Consider the following 26,629-nt stretch of genomic DNA (forward strand, 5'->3'; position numbering starts at 1 on the left):
CATAAGAACAGTTCCACTGTGCTGCAGGTCTGTGAGGAAAATACTTTAGTACCTGGTGCCTCTGTTCTGTTAGTGCCACCTTTTCCAAGCCTGTTCCGAATCCAGATGGACAAAAAGTACAGGAAGAGTTTCTCCTCCTCCTGTGTGCCCCTCCTTGCACTTGCACGTATACCCTCACTGAGTTTATTGGATGTTTGTTTTATTGCTTGTAGGTCTGACTTCCAGCGTGTTTCAGATAACTACAGAGAAGCCTTCCTGATCTGAAACTCTGCTGTCTTGTCTGGTTTAGCTTCCTCTGACACCCCAGTGCCAGCTGCATGTCACTATAGCTATGGTGATCATTTTTTAGTTGAGAAAATAACTAAACATGTAGCCAACAGCAGAGTGCTTCGAGTCACAAGTTTTATCCTCAATAGGAAAGTTTAAATCTTGCCATTCCCTTAGGAGTTTGAACAAATGCGTAAACCATCCATATCTGCTGAGTATTTCTAGTAAGATCTCAGTCACATCTCGTGTTCATGGTAAAGGCTAACATGAAAAAAGCTCTAAATACAGCCTTCAGTATATTTATGTGTCATCTTAAAAGCATTGCTCTTTTGATTTCTCAGGCCTTTTTTTTTTTCTTCTTATGCTTTCAAGTTTTTAACACTATGCCATGTAACTCTGGTCTTCTAATCCATCTTTACGGAAACATCATGCGTTCTGTCTTCTGTCCTGCAAAAATCCTGTACCTGTTGGTTGTGTATTAGACTGGGTACCCAAAGAGGGGGAAGAACATCTGCCTTGTTTCCACAGTCTCCACCGTTCTGGAGTTTTAGGGATGCTGTGGCATGGGGAGGAGACATAAAACTGGGTGACCTGGTCCAAGGCTGCTCCTTGACTTCTGCCGTTCCCGGCCTCCTGTGGGAGCTGTTCCAAACCTGGTGCTGCAGAGACATCTTTACACTAACCTGTAGCAGGACGCACGTATATAGGATTAGGAAATTGTTCTAATGATGAGACAGGATTTTTTTTCACTGATATCAACATTGTCTATGATGCTCAGGCAGAAAAGAAACTATTTTCTTATCATGTTACACCCCATTGAGACAACAATTTCTTTTCTATTGGAGATTTACTATAGGGATCACAGAATATTTAATAGTAATGTTCGTGTGAATTGCATTGAGGAATGGTTTGTAGAGGAAAAAGTAGTACTTTTTGTCAGACACATTTAAAAGAAGAGAGAAGAAAAAACCAAAAAAACTGAAACCAACCCGGCCTTCAGGCAAATCAGTTCTTTCTGAATATAAAACAGATATTTCCAAAGTGTTGGAAAGGAGTTAAATATCAGTAGTGCCCGGATCTGCTGACACAGGAGATTGTGTTTTCTCCTCCTGCTGCCATGTCCCTAATCTTTTGGATTAGATTTAGTCAAGAGAGACATTTATTCCCCTTAATGAGACTGTCATGTAAGAAGCACTCCACAGCTCAGCTTGGTTCTGAATGATGCCTCCATAGCAGATAGCCGCCTTTAATTGATAAAACTAAGTTCCACAGGTCTTTAGGTTTCTCACATATGGGTATGGTTTTCTTCAACACGCTCCTCGGTGTAAACCTGTTTAATGTTAATACTGTATTATTTTGGACTCATTCCTTACTTGATGGTACTGGTTCTAATTATTTCCTGGGTTTATATTTGGTATCGTTATTTCACAACTGTAGCTACAAACAAGTAGGAGCTACCACGCGCGAACGCTGCCTGCATACATCCGCTCTTTTTGCAGCCAGTGACAAGTTGCAAATGAGTACTGAAAACTGCAGCTGTTGCTTGCTTCGTGCCGCTGGAGTGCTTCTTCTGGACGAGGAAGTTAGTTGGAGCTTTCACGGCTTCTGATACCTCAGTCCTTGCACAAACATGTTTTTTGAGGGAACGATTTAATTTGTAATTCCACGGCTGGAGCTGTAGCTGCGGCGCATGGAGTGCCAGGACAGAGTAGTTGACGCGGGTGGCCGCTAGGTGGCAGTATGGGGTTTAAAACGGCGGGAGACTGCTCTTGCATCCGCGGGCAGACCTGCGATTCCTGTGCCTGCAACGTCTGAGTAAACCTGCCTTCTGCTAATCCCTTGAACAGTTACTGTCGCTATACCGATAGTTAAAAGGATGCTGAGTAAGTCCTGACAAATATTAGGGTTGGGAGGATAGGGAGAAGGAGAATTTAGTCCCATATACAAACATGTTGTAAGCAGATACACATTTTTGCAGTCCTAATTAGAGTGCAACTGTCTTACATTTTCCTCTTAATTTGAGCTGAAATGAGTTAAGATTTTTTTTTTCCCTGCTAATTTCATTTCTTTGGTTGTGGTTGAAAAAAAAATCTGTTATTATCTGTGGCCTTACCGTAGTATTGTCCTATAAAAGACAGATACGATATACTACATAATTATTTTATATTGCAGAAGGTAAGAAGCCTGAAAATGTACTTCTGTGTCTGTTAGACCTACTAGCCAACTTATAAGAAATGAAAATTTTAAAGTACCTGTTTTTGGAAAATGTCTGGGCTGGCTAGTTTGTGAGACATCGTATATTTTCATCAAAGGAATTCAAATTACTGAAGGGAACCTCTTGCAATGGGGTGAAAAATGCAGATCCCAAGCAATGTATACTTGGACAAGCAGTTCAAAGTCTTAAATTTCATCCAGAGTTCCACAAGTAGCTAGTAAAAACTTTGGAGTAACTGACAAAACATGCTTAAAAACTTCACTCTTCAAGTTAAATTTACTATAGCTCTGTGTTTGATAGGAGTGATCTTTACTGGATTTTGACCTAAAAAGCTGAATTGGAGCACTGTGATAATTGCTTGAAACAGTTATTATCACATCCAAATCAAGTATTGCAGATTGAATAAGAAAGATTCTTAGAGAGACTTTCCCACATGCTTTCTGGGTCATCAGTTTGGTCTTCTCAGGAATGTGTTGTTCAGCTTTCCTTCATTATTTTTTTGTTGTTGTCATATGGTGAATATACATACAGCATGTTTAGCCATTATATTTAGATAGGTTTGAAACACAGGTAAAGATGTTAACCATATCACCATATTTTATAATAATTCACTTATCTGTACTGCCTAACAGAGCTTCCTTAACATGCTGAAACTGAGCTGGAAATACAGAGGGGGAAAAACCCAAACAAAAACTTCTGGGTAAACAAGAAAAACAGAACAACCAACCCAGACCCATTGTTTCTTGACCAAGAAAACCTGTGAATTCTAACAGCTGAGTGTTCTTTGCCCGATAGTTTTTCCACAGTTTTGTTAAAACCCAAAACTTTGAAAAGAGATATATCACCAACCAGATTGTCTCAGCTTACTAGTACCTAATGATTGTTTTTTCTGCAAAGATTCTAAGGCATGTTTTTAAGGACAATTGTTGTGCTCTGTTATGGAGGTAATGTTGGTCACCATCTGACAGAGGACGTGATACTTTCCTGGGGTTTGACAAAAGCAACTTTAGAACAAACTTCCAGAATGAAAATCTTTACACTTATCTTGAATTTAAATAAACACCATTGAATTTAGGCCAGAAGCTTCTAATACCAGAGATCAGGACAACTTGATGTGACTAGGACTATTTTGTCTTTGGAAAATAAGAAATAATAGCAGGTTCCCAAATCTGTTCCTTAGATAAAATACACTGAATTTGTGAGGCATCTACTAAAACTGTTAAGTCTTCAGCTGTTAGAGCAGCAAAGAACATCTTCTTTGCTTTCTTTAGTAACAGGCTTTATGCACTGTCTGTTTCAGAATTTCTGTCAGGAGCCCTCTAAACAATTCTGTCCTGTTTTGTTAAGGTAAACTAGTAAAAGTGTAACCTCTAACTTTAGGAAAGAGAATGAAAACGGGTGGATAGAGCTCCTTACTGAGAGAGTAGATATAGCGAAGTGTTATTAATCCATTGTTAAAGGGATGGAGCACGTTATCCAGAAAAGACTTGAAGAAGCAGTCTGGTTCCATCCGTCTTCAAAGGTGTGTTGTCAAAACGTCAGTGGCATGCTGATAGTAATTTTGTACTTGTCTCTTACACTATAAAAAGCAACACACAATCTTAAATTAGTGCTCTGGGCTAGTTTAAAAATCCAGTAGTTTCAAGGTCAAGGAGAAGAAATACTGTTCATTTTCATTTGGTAGAAGAGAGTTATAACTGGATTTTTGTTCGTTGTTGATGAAATAGTGAGGTAGAAGGACCCTTCACCTGACCTGGAGCAGCTGTTCTTACACTGAGTATGCTCACCAAAGTTATGTTTATGTAATGTGTGAATAAAAGAAGATTCCATGGAATTTTAATAATTTTATTTAGTCTTAAAATTAGTATAAAGACATTCTTTAAAATAAGTACTTTGCATTGACAATATTGCCTGACTTACTGTAAAATTCCAATAAATCATACAAACTTCTGCATTCAGAAACCACAAGTCTGCCCCATCCCTCCCCTAAATGATTTTTTTATTTAAGATGATATGACTACAAAATTAGAAATATTCAATTTTTATTGTCTTCTGGGTTTGAGCCTTTTTAAAGAGTCCAGGTCTTGATACTGTATTTTGAAGAAGAACATAATTCTTTGTAAATGAAAACCAATATACTGGTATATTAATCTTAGCTTTTAGAAACAAATTGTCTTATAAGGTTGGCAATATGCTTTTGAAAACTGAAAAGTTTGGGAGTTTTTGAAAATTGACTAACTTCTAAGGTTTTGGAAGACTCTGAAGGAAATACGTTTTTTTATTTTTATTATTATTATAGGATGTTATAATGATTTTTTGGTCATCGTGATAATAGATGACAATAAGTAGATACAGTAATATTTATAACAAAACTGTAGAGGAGCACCTTTAAAATACAAGTTGCATGGTGGAGTCTATTCTAGGGAGGGAATATTTTTGTTAAGCAGCACGCTGTTGTATACAGATATATAATTTCTGTAATTGCCTTCTTTCCCAGAACCTGCATTTTAGTGAAACATTTTGGTTATTTACTTTGGTTTTCTGTGTGTGTGAATGGAGCCGTTCTCAGCTGAAAAACAAAACAGTTCCCAAAAGACACAGAACCTAAAAGGAAATAAAACAGAGAATTAAACCAGCATGGTTCATTCAAGAGAGTGTGTTGTATCCTGTTATCTGCTGTGTGTCCCTCATTAAACCACTGTCAGCTCTCTGGAACCTGAAAGGAGCTCCTGGCATGGTGGTAACCTGCCAGTGTAGCTGCTTTTCCTAGAAGGATGGTATATATTCTTGTTGGAAGATGTGGGATGGAAGAGTTGTATTATAACCCTTTATTGAAAATAAAAAATAGCTTCGTTTTCTATAAATCTGTAAATTGAAAAATTAAGGCAAGATCAAACATAACCGCATACAATACTTTTTCAGCCTGTAAAAGTTTAAAATCAAATAACCCCACCTACAGACAATCTGATTCTAAAATAGGAAAAAAAAAGCACCAATTGTGATAGGCAGAGTGCTGTCTTCAAAGTTTTGTGGTTTTTTTTTAAACCAAAGTGAGCCCAAGAATTGTAAGATCCAGTAAAACAGGTTAAGCCACACAAAACTTTACATATGGATTCTTAACATGGTTCTTACATGATGTAGCTTATTCTAGATTTCTTGTCTGTTGTTGTCCCTACATAGGCAATGTACCAAGTTTTTTTATAGTCCAGATTTTATGGCACTGTGTGCCAGTAGGTTATCTTGTCATGGAGGTATCCCACATGGTTTACACAACCAAGGTGTGAGACAGACGTGATGGCTGGAATCTGGAAAATGATGAACGCCTACTTTTTTTTTTCCCCTAGTGCTTTCTGGTGAGCTCTTCCTAGCATAATCATGGAGTCTGGGCTCTTATGCTCCTTTGGTACAGCTGACCACTTGTTTTCTAATTCCTAAATTTACATATAAATTATAACTTCATAAACTTATAATAGAATTTAAAGATTTATGTAATTTTCTTTTTTTTTAAAGATAAGAATGGATGCAAGTCAAATCTGTTTTTAGTTCTCTCCAATAAAAGCAGATGTTTGAACAGTATCAAAAAGGAATTTCCTTGAAAAGTCAAAATGTGTATGTGAGACCTGGCTTGCTTTTTGTGAACCAGGCAGCGCCTCTAAATGTATTTTGGCCTTTAATGATCATAAAGGTAACCCTTATCCTGTATGGTGTGAGTATTTATTTATAATACTGGTAACATTTTCCATAAAATTGAGTCATACTATGCCATTTTTGCATGTAAACATTTTTTAAAAGAATTTTATTTAAAAGTGGACAGTATTCTATATTCTTTAGTTTAACATGACAAAAATCTGGACCATACTTATTAAAACTATAATCTGACTTGATGGTCCCACAGCATCACTAACATCTTGAAAATATGGTAACTCAGCATATTCAGATTTAAATTCTAGCTTTTGACTAGACCTAACTGTATGTATGTGGATGTATTATGTACCTGGATGAATTTATTTCAGTTGCATAAACTTTTGTACTGTTTTTCACAAACAGTCTTAAAAATGTTTCTTACAACTAAAATGTCAGTTTTAGTGGGCTGCATCTGAAGCACAGGGGTATTAGAGTTGATTCTTAACTTGAGTAGCTGCGTCTGAAGGGGATAGCCATATTTTTATGGCCATCCATTTGATCAGAAGTTATTAGACTTAAGCAGGAAAAATTTCTTCACTAATATTTTCATTCTTGTATTTCACAAAGCACAGAATTTGATGCTTACACTTCAGTGTAACTTTTCTGGAGGTAGGATTTGTAAACACTTATCTTAAGGCAGATGTTTGGTCTGTTTCTTTGTATGTAAGTACCTATAAACAAACAAATGAATTTCAATAATTATTTATCAAGGTTGATACATGCTTAAAAACTTATGCAGCCTATGTTGAAATGCCATAAGTTACCCTGTTTCTAAAAAGTCACTCAAGGTGTTGCAAAAATATCTCTGAAGGGGGTTTTGTACAAAAAAATTATGGAATTCTGCATGTATGCAATACTGAAATGTGTTAAGTCAAATAGTAGGGGGAATATATTTCAAAATAGTTTTTCGAAGATATTGCTATCAGTTGCACTTCTGGGGTTTGAATGTTTTAGTTAATATCAAAACCTACAGTTGTTATTCTGGTAAAATGATAGTGTGAAATTGATGCTGTTATACTATAACAATAAGGACGTGACTCATGTATTTTATGTACACATGCATTCAACTGTAGTGACAAATGGCTTCATGCTGTGTGATTAAATGCATATTAGCATTTGCCCTAGGCATTTGATTATTACCATCTTTACTTCATTACATTACCACACTGTATGGCCATATAATTTATAAGATAATACAGACATCACTTTGTTGCTGATAGGAATTATTCTGTTTTATGGATGGTGTCCTTTAATTTTGCCTTTCATGGATTATAAAATTGGTTAATATCTGCTGAAGTGAATCACTGGAGAAGCAAATAAAGATGTTGGCCTCGGGTCACAGTGTCATTTGTGATACTGGCAAAATCTTACAGCCTCATTTATCCCTGTACATGATTGATAACACCATGGGTTAAATGGAGAAAGCTTTGCTTCCATTAAAGGATCATCATGAATGAAGACCTCCCACTTAAAAGTCAGGCATGATGAGAAGACAAGAGACTATCTACAGGTCAAATTAAATAACTTAAATAATTTAAGTGGAATGACAGTGTAATTTGTTCATTCTGTGTTATTACCCTGACCCCTATCAGGCTTATAGGCTAACTTACTTTCTAGTGTAGGGTATTTAAGATGTAATTTTTAATAAGTGCTTTTCAAAGATATAAAGCCCTTTATGGCACTTAAAATTGTGTTAAAATGGATTTTTTAATGTGCTTTTTAAAAAGTAATTTTTGTCCTTATTTTGTTAAACATAAAGCAAATAATAGAAAAGCAAATGTAGTAAAAGCTTAAAAATAGGAACTTCAATAATTTTTACTTTAACTTTTAGAATGTTATCTCATATATGCTCTATATTATTATTATTATTTTAATTATGTTACTGGTGTACTGACATATAAGTTGTTAAAGTAAAAATGCATCTATTGGGGAATATCTTTGATTACACGAGACTTTTTTTTCCTTTGTCAAAGGACATTTATTAGTAATCATACATCTTTATGGTAGCTCTCGACAGTTGTATTAATGTGTGGTATTGAAAGTAGGCATTTTATAGTATGGTAGATATTTTAAAGTATTTTGTATATTTTTGTTTCTGGTCAAGCATAGTATAAAGTATTTGGCAGGTAACTAAGTTCTTTAATCTCTCTGTGGTGGATGAGACCACAGAGGTGCCTTGCACTCAACTTGGAGGAGGACGAGAGGGAGCATGTATAACATGCTGTACCTTGCAGTTTTCAACAGTAGGCTGTGAAGCATTTTGTTGCAGTCTTGGAAAAAGCAGTCTGAGTACAAATTGCCCATGAGAAAATAGTACTTTCACGATGAAGGGATGGGTGAAGACTCAATGAACTTCACTCAGAAAAACCTTTATCCTTACGTGAGTATTTTATATTGCATTAGGGAGGTGAAGTCTTGTTTGCCAAGTGCTCCTGCTGAGATCAGTGAGCTGAGAGAAAGCCCATGGATGCCTGAGGCCCGTTTTCTTCCAATCCTAAGAGTATAGTGTTGGTTTGAAAATATCACCCTGAGAAAATAATTCTCAAATTGCTTCTATGATGGGAGAGAAAATCACAAGCCCCACTGTGTATCGGTTAATACACATTCTTCTACTGGTTGACTTGAATAGAAATTATTTCATAACTGACATGCACTTCTTCAAGTGCACTTACTTTTGTAGGATGAATACCTGAGTTAGGCCATCTTTTTCTGTGTCAACTTTTTCACAAGCACTCTTCCCCCATCCCCTGTCTGCCCCACCATTACCACAGACTACCAGGATTCTCCATTTGGTAACAGTGCTGTCTTGTAGAAAGAAATTCACCTCTGTAGAATCCCTCAACTCTGAACCTGTAATGTCAGCTCATAGCAATAGAATTAGTATGCATCATGTCTTAACATGATATTTGTAAAATCTTACCCTTCACATCTAAATACAGCATGATTAAAAGTGAAATCAAATGGCTCTGAGCCTAATCTATTTGCATATTATTAGCATTTTTATTAGTTTTGTAGCTATGATCATCTCCCAATACTTGATACCATACCAAAAGTTTTGTTTGTAGCAGTGCTTCATGAATTAGTGGTACAATATTTATTAGTAAGGAAACAATTTTGAAAACTTGGGTGAAAGAAACAAAAAACCCCCAACAAACCCAAATGTTTTAATGTGCTTTTGGGAGGGTCTGACTTCATCAATTCTAAATTCTTTGGCTAAACAAAAAGCAGTATTTTTTTTATCATAGTGATTTACTTTATTAAAAAAAAAAAGGCAAAAATAAAAATCAACCACCAAACCACAACAACCTAGGACTAAACTGTGTCTAAAACACATGCAGATTGGCTGCACAATGCCTGATTCGTGTTGGCACGTTGACACAACAGATTTGTTGCCTGAAGTGGTAACTGTTTGTACATGGTTCTTATTTGCAGTTTATTTGCTGCCTCTTCAGAAGTTCTTCAAACATACACATTTTGACACTGACAAAAGAACTTACATAAATATTTCATTTTGAACAGTTCAGTATGAGACGTGTTTTAAAATGGAAGACAAAAATGAACCTGATTTTTCTGTTTTTAGCAAAACCATTATTTCATTAACTTAAAATTAACTTTTGTGGTGGAACAACTAAGCAGGGAATCAATCTGTTATCCATGACCAAGCAGCTTAAATTTGATCTATACTAGGGTTTTATTTAGACAACAGCAGAAAAAGTGGTGAGCCCTGATTTGTAGTTGTTATGGCCCCGTGATACAGACCAGGTCTCTGTTCTTCCTGCAGGAATTCCTTCCTAAGGGTTCTGTGGAAACAGCCAGATCAGTCACAGCTCCTGTGCTCTACCCTCCTACCTCTTTAATTCTTAGTCCAGCAACACACATGGGGTGTCTCTGGGAAGAGGTAGCATTATGTTTGCTAGTGGACTGGTGGAAATGCAGGCTCGAGTATTAAAAAAATATAATCTGGGAAGTACAGCTGAAATATGTACAGTTGTACATCTTTTTGTAAGTCAAATGCTAAGTGTTGTAGTTGTCTCTGATGACACTTACAAACATGCTTTGTCCCTACAGAGACACATGGGTCTTATGTTAGTGTAACTCCTTGCTTGACAACAGTTGATGTAGCTAGCTTGAAGTACAACATTTTGATACTTGATCTTGTGGGACGAGAACCAAAAAGTTTTCTTGTTAAAATTCAGAAGCAGAAACTGCAAATATTACCTTTGGTTCATAATTTCAAGCCAATCTGAAGGTCTTCTTTAAAATTGAGCCCGTCTTGTGATTTTTGAAATCTTTAAGATAGGTAGTTACTTTTTCATGGCCTGATGTGTTAGTTGCAGTACCTTATGCCAGCACAGAGCAGTAGTTCTGAAAAAAACCCCCATACTACTTTGTTTCTCATGGTCCTTGCAGTCTTTGTTTAAAACTAAAACCAAACCAAAAATAAAGAGGAAAACCAAACTGATGTGGTGAATTAATGATTCACTGTTTTCTTTTACGGTATTGCATGCTAATTTAAAATGAAAATATTGTTAATTGCATAATGGCTGTAACTTTGCAAAAAGAATGTGCTTCTATATTTGCAAGCTTTGCAGTTTGAATATTCTCTTAAAGAAAAAATGGAGATGAAATACACATTTTTGTTTTGCAGAAACCATTTTGAAGAATGGATGAAGACGTTGAAACACAGGCACTTGACTCTACTCTTCAAAGTCCATCAGAAACATTACTTTCCATTAGACTGTTAGACTTTAAAACAAGTTTATTGGAGGCAATAGAAGAACTACGCATAAGAAGGGTAAATGTGTTTATATTGTTTTTCAGTGTTTCATTGTCTTATATGCAATCATAGAAAATGCTGCATAAGTGTGGGTAAACTTCATGCTGTATTTTACACTAATTCAGCAACCAGGATTTTGTTTAAAAATACCATGGGTTTAAGCAGTATCTGTATTAAAAATTTCTCTGTAGACAGCACAAAGACAACAGGGCCGTATGGGAATGAATTTGGCTTTCCTGTAATAATGTACGAAGCTGCTACAGTTGATTGCTAGGCTATTGACAAAAATTATCTGCATTAAGTTTTTGTATTTATTTCATTGTAGTTCTTCTCTTTAAAAGCAGTCTTTGATATGAAAAGGAAAGAAGGAGAATCCAAGTCATTGCCAAGTCCCTAAGTCTGTCATTTCATAGACTGATTTACCATTTGCCAGAAGAGCAGTGATTTTGACTTACTTTTGTCTGTTTGGTTGTGCTTTTCAGAATTACCTAAAAGGGCAAAAAGCTGCTGTGATAACCAAATCCACTTTATTTCACCATTTTTAAGTTGCTAAACTATTAAGCTAGAGCCCTAAAATAATAGCATACTGAGTGTTGGAGGATGGGGGCATTTTGTTTTTTGAAATATGAGTTGTATCATCTTGTAGTGCTAAAGTAAAATTTTTGCTGCACTGTTGAAAGCATCTATATTTTCTGTGACTACTTTTTCAGTTATATTTTTCTGTAGTTACCTTTTCAGTTGTATGTATGTGAAAATCTATTTCTATTTCTCCCCTTAGTGTTTCTGAGCTGTTGGTTTTTTGTGGTTTTTTTGAAAGACCTAAAGTATGTCTTTCTGCACTTGATGAATTTGACCTGTTCAAAAGATGGGCCTTATTACTTTTAAAATATTAATATTAATGACATGCTTGATTTATGCTTATTTTGATCTAAGTTAAATGTATAGTCTTCTCTTTAAAAACCATAAAATAATAAAAAAAAAAAATCCAAGAAAAAAGCTGCATGATCCTACTTTCTTGATGCAGTGTTGTTGAAATTCACCATGGTCTGATCTCTAGACTTTTGTAACCATAGTAGTGTTTATTCTAGTCTAACTATTTTTGTATTTAAAGACTGAAAAATTTAACTTTTATAATTATAATTGGAGTGTACTTTTCCTTACAAGATTTGTTAGCAGTGTTCCATTTACATTGATAACTTTACATTTTTAATGCACTTGTTCAGAGCTTAAAATGTTGATAGAGTGCCACGGATTTTCATTTTTTGGGATTTTTTGGGTTTGTTTGTCTGTTTTGTGTCTGCTATACAACAAGAGTAAGCAACTGTGATTTTAGAAAAGGTTACCTCAGGAAGATGAGCAATTTTTTGGCTTATAGGTATTTCTAGTTTTAAAATTGCTAATGCCAAGAGCCAATTCCATAGTTAGGACATATGGCCCTAAACTTCTAAGACTTCTGTGCCTTCCTTCACCCTAAAAAAAAAAAAAAAAAAAAAAAGTGTATATATATTTTTACCTTTTGTAGTTAGAAATTTAAGTTTTTTTAAAAAAAAGTTAAGCATTTTACAGCTAGTCAGTTTGGAATCTTAAAGTATGCCTGAATGCATTTCTGTTATTTGCTTTGCTTCAACAATCAGTTCAGGGCTGCTTGCTTAGTATGTTTGACATTTGGAATATGAAACATTAATATTTTGAACAAGCAAGGGTTATAGAATAATATGGCCATGCAACTCTGTATGGATGTTTTTCCTAAAAAAAAAAACCACAACAACAAAAACAAACAAAACCCCAAACCAACACAACAAAACCCACCAAACTACAAAATCATCTCCTGATTTTAGCTATTAGTTTCTTACAAATTCAACAACATGAGGTGATTCTGTAAATTTATAATCAGCCCTGAGAAAAATATAGCACTACTTCAAGAGAATTATAGTGCTTGTCTTGCACCACAGTAATTTTTCTATGGACATGAAACATACTTAAACTGTGTCATCTGCTGCATAAGAAAGTGCAGAAAAAGTTAAAGTTCTGCTAGTTTCTTACTACTTTTGCAACATCCTTTCCAAGTTGCTTGTGAGGCTCACAGTAGACTGGTAGGCTAATGGAGGCTGTATAGCCTTATAGTGGATTTTACTCTCAAATTTGCCTTTGATCTGTGGCTTGACCTTAGATGAGATATTTTACCTCTGTTTGCTTCTGTTTTTCTTCCTGTTGTTGGTCTTGCCTGTCACTTAGACAAGAGTCTCTTCAGGACAGGAACTATCATGTATTTTGAATTTAATAAATGGTTGTGCTGCAGTGTAAATTCAAATTAATAAAAATAAATCTGCAGATGAAATTATCTGTGTGAAGCTAGACAGATAAAGATTAAAATCCCTAAAGCAATTAAATATTAAAATATTTTGAGAGACTTTATACAATCCATACTTGATACCATAAGATACTATTTTAAAGTAGAAATTTCATTTTTCTGAATATGCTTATTTACATAAATGCATTGAGTTACTTCAAAGCATCTATCTGCTTTTCACTTTTCTTTGTTAAACATATAGCTGTCATTAAAATAAAAATAATTTAGAGGAATTGCTCATAATAAGTAACTGCTCTGCTATTTTATAGATTAAACCCCAATTAATGGTAGCTGTGCATGTTTATTCTGGAGAATGTGTTGCTTACATTAGTATACTTGATACAACTTCACTTTATTCCTTTGGCTGTTCACAGGGTCTTTGTTTTTATTATGAATTGACTTAATATGAATGTGTATGTAATTAAAAGCTACAGAAAATGGTATTACTTTCCCCCTACCCGAAGGAATTACTTAACACTCCAGTAGTTTGAATGTGCTGGGTTTTTGCCAGTTTAGCTTTCCCACTCATCAAGCACCAGTCAGCCCAGTGATTCTTTTGTGGTGGATATCCCAGTCATTTTGTTACAAAGTCTGCCAGCCTTGCTCTGAGGCTGAGTAATCAGCTGAGTTCAGTTGTTGTGTGATAAGAGATGATCCTTCTCGTAAGAGGTAAATATAATCAACTTTGAGAGCATAAAGTTGCGACATAGTGCGTCAAATTGGAAGTCTTTAATGCTTTCTGGAGTACAATGCATATAGGACAACTAATATTAGATATAAAGATAATGTTTACAAGGATGAGAAAGCCCATATATTGTACTGGATTTTTTTTCTTGTCCTAGACACAAAAACCCATCCTTAGCCAGAAAAGCATGTAAACATAAGAAATCAAGGAAATTCTTCATTACTTCGATAGCAATATGTTCTAATATCCGAGGATATGGGTGTTTTCAGTAGTAGCTGAAGCACTGTAGGTGTTGATTAAGTGAACACAAGAAAGATAAATCTTTGTGATGATTTTTAAAGTTTTACTGATGTTTTTCTTTGATGCCAAGCATAAATTTCAGTGACCTGTTTCCATACCTGAAAACAAGCACCTTTTGAGGCTCTTTCTGGTGTTAACTGGTTTATCACAAAGTCTGGCTATTACTGTAGAGTCTGTCATTTGTGCCTTGAGTTTATTAGATTTGATGCCCATCTGTTTAGTAAAAATTACAAATAATAAATTGTGCTCTTTTCTCTTTGGGTAGTTATGTTATATCTATAACTTGATAGTGCTTACCCTTTTAACTAAAATACTTTCTAAGAAACTGGTTTTTTCCAGCTTTCAAATTTTCTCACAAGTTAATTTCTCTTTACTATAAAAGAAAATTATGTTGTATTAAAGAACCTTGGAGTTCCAGAGGGCATTGAGTTTACCCATAAGAACATTTTCTATGTTCAAATAAATATTTTAATATAAGAATCTTTAAATATTTTCTTTTACAATCCTGGAAAACACACACACACCCCAGATTTTGTAAAGTGAAGCTGTATTGACTTGTTATTGGTAGTTATCATCCTACTATTTACTGTCAAGCACTACGTAAAACTTCTCCCTTGCTTGAGCCAAAGGAGTATGTTGATGTAGCAGGTGGTATGAGGATCAGCCACTGGAACTGGGGGTGCAATATCTGATTTGCCAGGGAATTTCCTACCTGTGCTCACAGCAATTTCATATCTGTGCTCACAGCACAGGACTGCGAGGTCTTGAGTCTTCTGGAATCAGTTCCATGTTGTGGACAGGAATATTTTTTTAAAGGCTAGTTGGTCCTATCATTTTGCTGTTATTTGCTTTAGTCTTCCCTGCCTCTAACGCTTTCCCCCTCTTCCTTTTCCCTGTTTTTTCTAGTTTCTGTCCCTTTCTGTCTCCTGTTCTGCTTTCTGTTTTGATATAAGTGAGACCTCGTTTCTGTGTTTACCCACTTTCATGCTGATGGCCAGTAAGCCATCATTGAGAAAGAAAATATCAGAAGGATATTTACTTACTTATTTCCTAAAAGAGACAATTCCTGAATAATGTAGGTTGTCATGATGCAGACATTAAGGTTCTCACATCTCACCCTGAGTTTTTTCTGGTTGCTGTTCTCAGAAACTTTAGCTCTGTGTAGTGCTGCAGAGCTGTATGTGCTCCTCCTTTCCGATAGATGTGAGCAAGTTTACATCAATTCCTCTTACTCTGTTTGCTGTGGCTTTGGCTATTTGAATCCAAGTTCTTTGTCAGAGTGGCTAATTTCTACTTTTTCTTAGAGGGAGGACATGAGGGAGTTTTGCTCACCCTTAACTGCTCTCTCCCATTCCTAAAATAAACTACTTCTTTCTGTCAACTGTGCAGGGTTTTGAACTGCATAATGTAGCACCTTATAGCGCGTTGTAGCTCAGGGTACCTGACCTAGTCTGTTTCAGAATGGAAGAGACATACATAACTGTGCGGAGCTAACTCATCTCTTTGGCAGTGTTTCACAGGTAAGAGGGCAAGTGGAGTTCAGTACTGAGATGAAAATTGAAAGTTTCAGTATGAGGTTATAGTATTTGGAAGTGCCACTGGGGCTCAGAAGGCAAATTGCTTTTTGAGATATTAAATGGAGAAAGCTGATGAAACCATAAACTTACTTATCAGAAGGAGCAAAAAAAAAAAGACTAAATTTGAGTTATTAGTGGTATTACAATACTGGTGGACATGCCAGTTATGATCATGATGGTCATATTGGTTGTGCTATATCTAGACCTGAAAAAAACCCAGAAAAACTATGATACACCTAAAGCTAAACCTTGTTGGAGGCATATTCTGCAAGGGAAGAACCACCTTCAGATGTGTGGAATAGCAAAAAGTTAAGAAGGGCACCTGAGGCATCTGCTGTAGCTATATAGGCAGCTTTGTGGAAACAATCTACAGTGACCATAAACATGAGATTGAATGAAACTAATGCATAAATAAAGATTTTTTGTTTGCTTGTTTGTTAAAAAGAGCTTAAGTTTAAGTTATTTTCAGGCTTTTGCATAGGATAACTATAGAATCATAGAAGAAAGAAATGTTTCAATACTGCCTTTTTAAATTTCTATTTGTGAGAAGGGCAACTACCATTTTAGAACGTATGGCAGAAATATTTTCTAGAAATAAAGGGTATGCTAGGGAAATAAAAGATTTTGGTGAGGTTTATTGCAATGAACAATTCTAACTGCTAACAAACAATAAAAATGGTGAATAGCTTGATCTGATTTTCTTAAAGGACAGAGTAAAAAGAGGAAATTAAGGGGGGGGAGAAACAATGATAAAATAGAATAGAAATGTGGGTGGCTTTGTTTATTACCTAGAAGTTGGCAAACAGGACACCATTAACACAGGCTGCAGGGAAACAGAACAAGAAGTCTCAAGTCTTATAGCTGGATTTTCTGCCTAAGTGTAAATTCAGGTACTTTTAAGCAAAATGGTGGAAACAAGGAAATCTGAATATTAAAAAAGTAAGTATGTGGATATAAAAGAACAAACAGTATTGAAGTTTATGGATCTCATGTCTGTGATATACACCACATTGTTATTCAAGTCAGTAAGCAGTGTGTTAGCTTATAATTTCTGTGTTAGCAAATAATATGGCTTTTGATTAGGAACTGATTACTTGAAGTTGGAGAGAAGAGCACTATAAGTAACAATGCAAGCATTTAAAGGAATGTATTTCAATAGATGAGCCTTATTTAAACATAGAGCAATTGCAGCCTATGCAGTGGAATCAAGGATAGATCAGTGAAAGATTTCCAAAGGAAAAAAGGCAGTTGGTATACGTTTCTGTTTCTGCTTCTGAAAAAGGAAATTTTTTGAGCATAAGTTCCAAATATGTGGTTACTAAAGGTTTTTGGTTAATTGTCATAACTATTAAGATCCAAAAATGTTTTATCAGAAACTAAAGTTAGAATAAAGCTGTTATAAATATTTTTTTCTCCCTTTCACATTTGTCTTGGGAACAGAACCTAAGAAGGATAGCTTGGGAACAAAACCTAAGAAGGATATCAATGCAGTCTACTAAGAGTTGTACTGAATTTAGTTCATGAAAGGTATTCTAATTATGGTACAAAGCAATCAGAAACTGTAGTTTCTATGGGTACTATTTGATTGACCTGCATGAGAAATAGGATGTGCAATTTTGTAGGAGGTAGATTATGAGTTCAAAAAAGATAATAAAAGTACCTAGCAGCAGTTTTGGCTGCCTGGACATGAGCCAGCTGTACTCTGTTCCTAAATCTGTTCAGGGTCAAGAATCGAGGGGGCTTGACCAATCCAGAGCGCATCTTGTAAAACTACAGCCTGAAGCAAACACTTTAAAGAAGGCTTGACACTTTCTAAAGGTTATAACGAGTAAATAAACCATCAAATTACTCCTCTTTTATTGTTATGGTAGTCTTTTTTATAAAAACACTTAAATCCATGTAGTCCTAAGGCATCTAATAAAAAATGAACACTTTTAAGGTTTTGTGGGTTTTTTGATACCTCTTCAAAGTTATAGACAATATAATTCTCCCAAGTATAACAAAAAATGTTTTTGTCTTATTATAACAGCTGGTGGAACTTCTAAAAAAAAAAAAAGTGCTTCACGCAAGTTTTAAAAGTTTTCAATTCAAAATGGGTAAACTATAAATGTCCTTTGAAAGAAGTAAAAATTATGCATAAGGCTTATAATTGTTAGCAATTTCACATGAGAACATTTTTATCATTAGTTTTCATTCTCAATTTAAGTATTTATGGTGTTTATTTTTTTAATGGTAGTTACATATGTACACATTTTTGACAGCTTCCAGATTTTTCTTTATAATTTGGGAGTACGTTGGAAGAGTGTTGTTCACTTAGAACTTTGGATCTTACCCTCTTTAGTATTCAAGCAAAGGTTCACTTAAAATGGAAATTAATGTTTTCAAACTTGTATTATTGTATTTATTTAGCTAAATGCAAAGTGCTGGTATGGATGCGGGAATTAACTATTATAAATGTCATATTTTTTCATGCTGTTTCTTAGAACAGTTGTAAAGTTTTAAAACACATATCTGCACAAAAATGTGTTTCTCTGAGTATTTTCTTTTCAGTGTCCTCATTAGGATTTAAAATACTTACATATTTTACAATTGAAGCGGTGTATATGCTTGATTACAAATAGTCTGCCAGTTCCATTGTCTATAAAGTATTTTTGTTGTTTTGTACTAAAATTACTGCTTTTTTCATATAAAGGTTTCATTTAGGTAACTGCTGTTTTTCAGTAAGCCCAGTCTACTTGGATTGAGGTTTTCTTTTGTCAAGAATTTGTAATGGTAGTATCCACTATGTTGTTTCTTTTAAAAACATTATTCCTTTCCCTTTATTTCATGATAAGCTTAATATAGGTAGATACTTGTTGATCTCCAACAACTATTGAAAGCAGTGATATATTTGCCGTAAATTTTAGTGAGGTCAGAATCACAGTGCATATCTTAAGCTTTTTATCTCTGTTTACCACTTTACCTTCAGCGCTGTATTTCTTTTCTGATGCTAGTTGCAGTTTAAAGTTTATTTTGTAAAGGTTCTAAACTTGAGCTTCTGGCTTATAACAAATAAACTAAACTAGATGAGTTTACAAAGAAGAGACGGTTGTATGCATAGAAGCTGAAGAAATGCAGTACTTGGTGTAAGTAGTTTGCATGTTTTTAAAATATATACTTGAAAAATTAGCATGTTATGAAAAGGTATATTAGGACTAAATTATTCGGGCACTTCAGGTATGCTGGGGGCAGTTTTACTGTCCATCATGTTGATCTAAACCCATGCTGCATCTCCAGCAGCATGTTACTGTTGCTTCTGTTGCACTAGTACAGATTCTTGGATTCCCCCAGGCTAGATCTGATCCAGGGAATAACTGGCCACCTCCTTCTCTGTCTTGAGTTGTGCACTGGATCAAAATTCTGGTTTTGTCTCTGAAATACACTATACATATGCTAGTGTCTGCACAGGGGAGTGGTACAAATATATACTCCGGAGTTTGGGAAGAATACTACTACAGTGTGTTTTGATTAGTGTAGCAATAATTTATACAGCGTGTTTAGGGGTCAGATTTCATAATCTTACTTCTTACCATTTTGAACAAGGCTTTTGCTAATAATATATCATTTTAATAGCATTTGTTGCTTAATGACATAAATTGCTTAAGATTACACTTTGTAAGAAGCTGTAAGTCAGCCTCATTTGTTTTTATCACTCCAGGGAGCACAAGGGGATATATTTTCTTTCAGTACTTATAGATTAGTATCGGAAAACAAATTCATTGCAACTCTGGAGTACTATTTGTTAAGGCAGAACTGGGGAGCATTGATAATCTTTTCAATTATCTTAATTTTTATTTATTTTATTTTTTTACCATGAGGCATATGAAATCTTCAGGTCTCTTCTCCATCTATATTCTATTGGTACATATCAGAGAAGCAAAACCTAAAGAACTTTTCTGTTCTGTGAGCCAAATTTTAATTTACAAGTATATTCAGCATTTTATATGTAAAATTCACGTGAGTGAGGCATATTTTTAGATCCTGCAAGTAACTCTTGAAATGCTTAGGAGTAGCCTCTTGTGGATAGAAGTGTGTGTTATTTCTATCCACATGTGTTCCTGTAAACTGCCTGTTAATTAAGGAAGTCAGTTTTGACCCTAAAACCTATAAAGGATGTCAATGTCAAAAACCTATTTTAAATCACCTTGGGACATATTTTGCCATTTTGTTTCTATTGATAGTACAGTGGGGCTATGGATGCAATGTAATACTAAGTGAGAAAAGGTTGAAAAATCTTTTTTTAAAAACAGTTTTGCACAGATTATCAAAGAATTGTAAATATCCTTGTATCAAAAATTTGGAACCCTGATTTGTACTGGGTTTAGTAAATAATTGCATTTCTTAAAGATGCAGCATACTTTATTCTTTGTAGCAAAACATTTGCATTATCTGCTTGGTTGTGGAAGGAGGGGAGGAAGAACTTAGTTTGCTATTTCAGTGTTTCAGAAAATTTATTGCTTTATCCAGAGGTGATTTCATTTCTTTTATTTTATTTTTTTTCCCTCCTCTCCCTTATGGTAAGTAATATTCATGGTATTGCAATTCAGTAAAATTTTACTTAAAACCCTGTATCAAGAGAATAATCTTTTTGAGGCCTGCTTTTAGATTTTTTTACTAGAGAGATCCATAAATGGCTTTGAGTTGTCACTTTCCCTGAGGATTATAGCCACTTCATTTTGCTCACTTTAGAATGCAGGTTTTAAACTGAAATGGGGAAGATAAACTAAAAAAAAGTTAATGTGCACATAATATATAAATACAGTAATTCAGAGAACAGTTCAAGTATTGGGGTTCAAGAATTGGGAGTACTCTTTTACCCTCGCAGTCACCTTGGCCTTTGTTGGAGTGTGTCCAACACAAAACCTCAATAAATATTACTAGCGCACCAATCCATCAAAGAGAAATCATCTTACTTTAATGTAGTCACATTTTCAAGGTGATCATCAGTGTGCAGAGAAAAAGGTGGGAGATTTGCCTTTTGAAGCTCAGAGCAACACATCAGTGTAGGTCTCTGGGTCTTCAAAGGATATTCATTATTTTGACTGTATACAATAACAGGACAGTGGTGAATTGCTTACGATATGCATCAAAAGCCTAAAATACTGTTCTAACAAGAAGTCCTAACTGTTTGATAGGGAAACCTGTTCTTCCTTTTTTGAGTATTGTATTTGTAAAGGAAGGCCAGTGCCCATGAGAATTAGGCTCAAAAGGAAAGCTGATTCCAGTTAGGAAAATTTGACTTTAATATCAGAATGTTTCAGGGAAATTCCTGTAAATTTTTGGCAACTGTGGTTGTCAGCACATAAGTCTTACTGATTATCAGAGTAATAGTTTGATTCTTGAACAAAGTGCTTCTGCCAAGAACAAGAGATCTAATGCACCTTTCTGTTACTAGTATGTCTTCTGGATTGTGACTGAAACCTCAGACTTTAATTATGTTCTTAGATTTTTTTTCTGGTAGTTCATGTTATCAGAAAGTGCTGATTTTCCATGACTTCTCTTCTTACTTTCATCTGGTAGGTCAGGAGGCTTCTTGGCACAGAAGGTTATGATAAATATTTCACTTTTTCCATAACAGAAGTAATTGCTGACACAAACTTTTCGTTTTCCCTGGGAGACATCAAAAAGAATAAAGATTCAAATGCTTTGAGTTGAATAATTAAGATGTCCCAAAGATTCTGACTTACTAACCATGATTATCTGTATCATTGACTACACTTGTTTCTTTAAGCACTTCTTGCAGCTTGCTGAGTTTCTGTTCATCTCAGTGTTTTGACTCTGTTCATCAGAATATTCAGTAAGTTTTTAGCAGTGAAGTCATCTGGTTTATTCCCCTGGTGTCTGGTTTTGTTGTAAGATGCATAGGAAAATATGTATGAAGAGGGAACTATTCCTGATAATTGAGAGCTATAATCCTAGCTCCTAATCCTCTGCTATGCACTTCAATCTAAATTGGTTATTCTGCAAATTTTCTGGCTAGAACAGCTAAACTCATCTCCTATTTTACCACATCCAGAGAACTTTTGTGCCCTTTTTTGCTGTGTTGTGTGTAGGCACATGCTGTTGTATGTACTGGACTGTAAAGGAAGAAGAATATGAATACACAGATTATGCTGGTGTTCAGTTTGCAGGTACTGTTTTATGTAAATTTGTTTCTTTGTTTTTTAACTAGGAAACACAGATTAATTATGAAGATCAAATAAGTAAAATTGTTGTAGAGAAACAGGAACTTGAATGGCAGAAGGTAACTTTTCTACATGGTTTTTGTGTTTTGACTGCTGGGATTTAATCTTAATATAATAATAATATGGGTTGTGATTTAGTGCAATTCCCCTTTTTAAAGGCTGTTGTCATTTCTAATAGTAGAATGTGGTAGCCAACAGTTTATTGTCCAGCCATGAAATTCTATAGCTTTTATATTTATTTGGCTTGTGCCCAACCTAGAAATTTGATTAACGATAGAGAACCGTCCTAATATTTGGCATGACTGGAAATCTCCAGTCAAATGGGATGTAAATATTGAAGCAATAAGACATTTAGCTTAACATGAGGCATGTTGACACGTTAGGGAGGGGGGAACTACGCAGCAGCTTCTCTTGTATTATGCTTAGCTTTGGCAAGTGCAAGTACCAGTGCAGTTGTACAAACTGCTTCACTTGCAATGTTTTGGAAGTGACAGTTTTTCCAAAAAATTATTTTAAACAGAAACTTAGACATTAGACATATTCAAAAGTGGTTTGTCAGCTTTTAAATGCTCACAGTGAAATTTTCAGTGAAATAAGTCTAACATTCTTCTTAGTGTTAGGGCTCCTGAGGTTATGCTTTCATAGGAAATCCATTCCCTTCTTTAATACAATCAAACCTATGACCATTGACACTAGGTCACAAGATAAAAGGCTTCACTCTGTATATTTTACGATCACAGAAAAAACAATAATTTCAGCTCTATCCTTGATCCGAGGATATTTAACATCTTAGTAGTAGAGGAAGACTATTTCATCTTGAAGTTCATCCTAACCATCTTAAATTAATAATCCTAACTGTGCTTTTTTTTCCTGAAAGATATATATGTGCACACAGAAACAGGAAACATTTTATATTTGTAAAAGCAACAGTGCTTTCAATTTGTAACCCTTCTTTGCTTTTCTTAACCTAGCATCACAGTTCTTAATAATCTGAGTTCAAAAGGGATGATTTCCATTCATTCTGAGACCTTAATAGCAATTTAATTTACTGTTAGTAAAAAGATGGGACTTACAGGCATTAGGCGAACTCTCATTTTTTTTCTTCACTTTGCATTTAACGTTGGCACATGGCAAAACTGATGCAAACAATGAGTTGTAGGTTTTAGGAACTTCATGTGAGCTCTGGAACTTCAAAGCAACAAGCTAATACGAGTTTCTAATTCTGGAGATTCCAGTAAGATGAAACATTAAGTATGACATTTAAATTGAATTTGTGACCTGATGGCTTCTGAATGCAGAATCATATTGACCTCAATAGGAGTTCAATAAGCTTCCTGTGGCTTATTAAAGGTTCTGCTCTATTTTTTCCTTCAAGAATCCCTTTCAGTCAACACTTCTGTGATTCAGTATATATTTTATTTTACCTTAAATTTAGCAAACTAGTTTAAAATAAAGACATGACTTGAGCCAAGTTTCTGATTTAATATTACAATTTCAAAGCAAATCTTTGTCTACATTTTATGAATACTGTAGCTGCTCTTGCAAAAAAAAAAAAAAACCCACCAAAAAACCACGATAATGCTAGAGTAGGCCAAACAGAATAGCATCATTTAGGTTGGAAAAGACCTTTAAGATCATCGAGTCCAACCATTAACCCAGGACTGCCAAGTCCACCACTAAGCCAAGTCCCTAAGCACTGCATTGACACATTTTTAAACGTTTCCAGGGATGGCAATTCCACCACCTCCTGAACAGCCTGTTCCAAAGTCAAAAGTTTCACTACCTATCTTGCAATGAATTGAGTATGTACATGAATGCAAAACACCTTACCTCCACAGATTCTTGTCTTGTATCAAAGGGCAACCGTTGTCACTTGTGGAACTTGAAAGGAACACCAATTTACTGGAGCAAGTAGCAATTTTGGAACAGCCTTTATGCCTGAAAAACTCTCAATTAAGGCAGGAGAAAAAATCAGACTTCATACATGTGAAACAAATGATCAATTTATTTTCTCCAAGTCATTCTCTTTAATAGTCTCAATTTATATTTACTTTTGTGCAGTTATTACTTAATCATTTTCTACTTCACACTAATATTTCTTAGCTAAAGACCTATGTATATTTTTTATATAGCAGGTCAAGGACAGAGCCTCTTGACTACCTTTACCTAATATTTTTTATTGTCTAGAACTACAAACATATATTCTATATTACTTCACCTCAATTGTGGAGGGAGGGTTTCCTATCTTGTATAGGAACACGATGCTTAAAGTTATTAAATATTTCCAACTTGCAGCATGTACTATTAGTCAATGAGATTATGATATGAAATAATAACAAAAATAAAAACTATATAGTACATCTTTAACTCAGTTTATTATTTTTGTGGATAAGAGTAAAGCAGGCAGTAGGATTATAAAATCTTATACTATTGCCTTATTCTTCGTCTTTTCTGCCCTCCTTCAGTGCTTTCATGTAGTTTGTCAAATGACTATAATTTAACTAAAAACAGAATAACAGATTGTTCTTTTTAATGGGATTGTACTTTTTAATGGATATTAAAATTAATATAATTAAAATTCTATTATAACTACCTGAAACTGTGTCAGGATGCTGTCTTAAGATGGCAGTGGGTGTTGGATTGCTTCTGTGGGTTGATAGGATTGGTAAGAGCTGTTTATAGAAGTCTTAGCAACAAAAAATCTGAATTCCAGATGTGGGATTGTTACCCATTATGAATTAAAAAGAAGCTGCTACCAAAAAGATGATTACCAGTTAACAAATGTCTCTCTTTAGTCTTCAGTGTTTTTTAATCAGTCACATCCTTCTAAAAATATTTGACAAGGAAACAGGTTTCTTCTTGAAATACTATGTGTATCGTTTGCTGTAAGATAACATTTTAAACATGTTATTGTTATTTCACATGAGCAGGAAACTCTGCAGCATCAGACAGACACGTTGCACCAACAAAACAAAGAAGCAATGGCAGCTTTTAAAAAACAGGTAGCAAAATAAGGCCTTCTCGCTTTGACAATGAGATTTTAAAATATGATGGCATAATAGCAAGTTATCAGTTGGTATTAAAATATTTTTTTGTTGCATATCAATATTAGAATATACAGCTCAAAGAAATCAGGTCTTTCTCTTTCTTCCAGACACAGTATAAAGCCTGTATTTTGACAGTTCCTCTCAGTAAGCCACGCTTTCAGGAATTTTTCTTTTTTATTTTTCAAAAAATTCCTAGAGAAGATAATGCTTCTTTTAATCGGTTTTGTTTCCCCCCCCCATCTCTTAGTTGGCACGTACTCTTCAAGGTTAGATTCATAAACTATTGTAAAAGAACTGCCATATAACTTATTCTGTTCAACATTTGAAAGTGTGTTTCAGTCTTTCAAATTGGGGTTGTGAGTTTTTTTCTCTATAATATATAATCAGCAAATATGAATGCTGAAAGAACTTGCAGGGAACAGTCATAGGAACTGAAGCTGTTGCATACGGTGATGAAGAATTTTTCACTAATGCTGCATCACAGTCATATCACACACAAAAAAGAAATTAAACAGGTTTTTCTTCCTGAAAAAAATAATTTGTGATTTACAAGGTTGCTGTTTGTGACTCTACGGTAGCTATAGTTAAAGAAAAAAACCTCCAGGAAGTACACTATGCAGGGTAATGTAACTATATTGTCTTGTCAAGTTGCATGAATAAGATTAATCTCATGCGCAGTGTTGATTTGTTTTTTGTTTTTTTGTTTTTTCGGTTTTTTTTTTGCTACTGACAATCAAGTTACAGGCAAGAATCTTTGCCATGGAGGAAGAAAAGGTACTCTGCATTACAATTATTTGTTACTTGTCATCCAATGAAGCACACAATTTGTATGGCATTATAATTTTCTTATCAAATATGTTCTAAGTATAAACTAAGTATATTACAATTACATTATTTTTCTCAATATGGCCTTTGCAAAATAAATTTCCTTATAGCCTATATTACTTTGGGGTTTTTGTTTATATTCTACAGAACTTTACTTGTGAAATGTCACTTTAAAATCTGCTTATGATAAAAATCAGTTTCGGTAAAAGTGTTCTTTGATAGTTCTATACTGAAGCTATGCAATATTTACTTTGTTTTGGGGGTTTGGGACAAATCATCGTGAGCCTTTTCCACGAACTAGTGAAAAATAACGATTTTAACTGGTTTAGTAAAAGAAGATTTTAATAGGGCTTTTACTGACTTACCTGAGCTGATCTCCCTAAGGAACTTGAACTAAACTGAAGTAAGATATACTTAAGCATGAATTTATGGGATTTTTCTTAACTACATAAGGTTTTTATGCCAAGCTGAGTGCCTGCTTCCTCTTCTGAATAAAAGATTTGCATTTGATACACTAGGAGCCTGTTTCAGACAGTGAAGTCAATGAATGTCTGCATGCGGACTCTATTGCTTCACTTAAATTTCCTAGTGATTAAGATGCAATGGATGAGTATGCTATATGTTTCCTAAGAACTTGCACAGAAATTTGCAAACTGGTAAAATTGGTTTGAAAGTATA

At 34.7% G+C, this 26,629-nt stretch overlaps 1 protein-coding gene across 1 annotated transcript in view; it reads left to right on the forward strand.

The window, feature by feature from the left end:
- The first annotated feature begins 10,814 nt into the window (after positions 1 to 10,814).
- CCDC73 (coiled-coil domain containing 73) overlaps positions 10,815 to 26,629 on the forward strand; it is a 57,606-nt gene continuing 41,791 nt past the window's right edge. The window contains exons 1-4 of the mRNA XM_027778433.2: positions 10,815 to 10,961; positions 22,067 to 22,138; positions 25,010 to 25,081; positions 25,865 to 25,900. Of these exons, the coding sequence (XP_027634234.1) occupies positions 10,830 to 10,961; positions 22,067 to 22,138; positions 25,010 to 25,081; positions 25,865 to 25,900 (312 nt within the window). The 5' untranslated portion in view covers positions 10,815 to 10,829. The remainder of the gene's footprint in view (positions 10,962 to 22,066; positions 22,139 to 25,009; positions 25,082 to 25,864; positions 25,901 to 26,629) is intronic.

Source organism: Falco peregrinus, chromosome 9 (assembly GCF_023634155.1).
Source record: "Falco peregrinus isolate bFalPer1 chromosome 9, bFalPer1.pri, whole genome shotgun sequence".
In the NCBI taxonomy this organism is placed as follows: domain Eukaryota; kingdom Metazoa; phylum Chordata; class Aves; order Falconiformes; family Falconidae; genus Falco; species Falco peregrinus.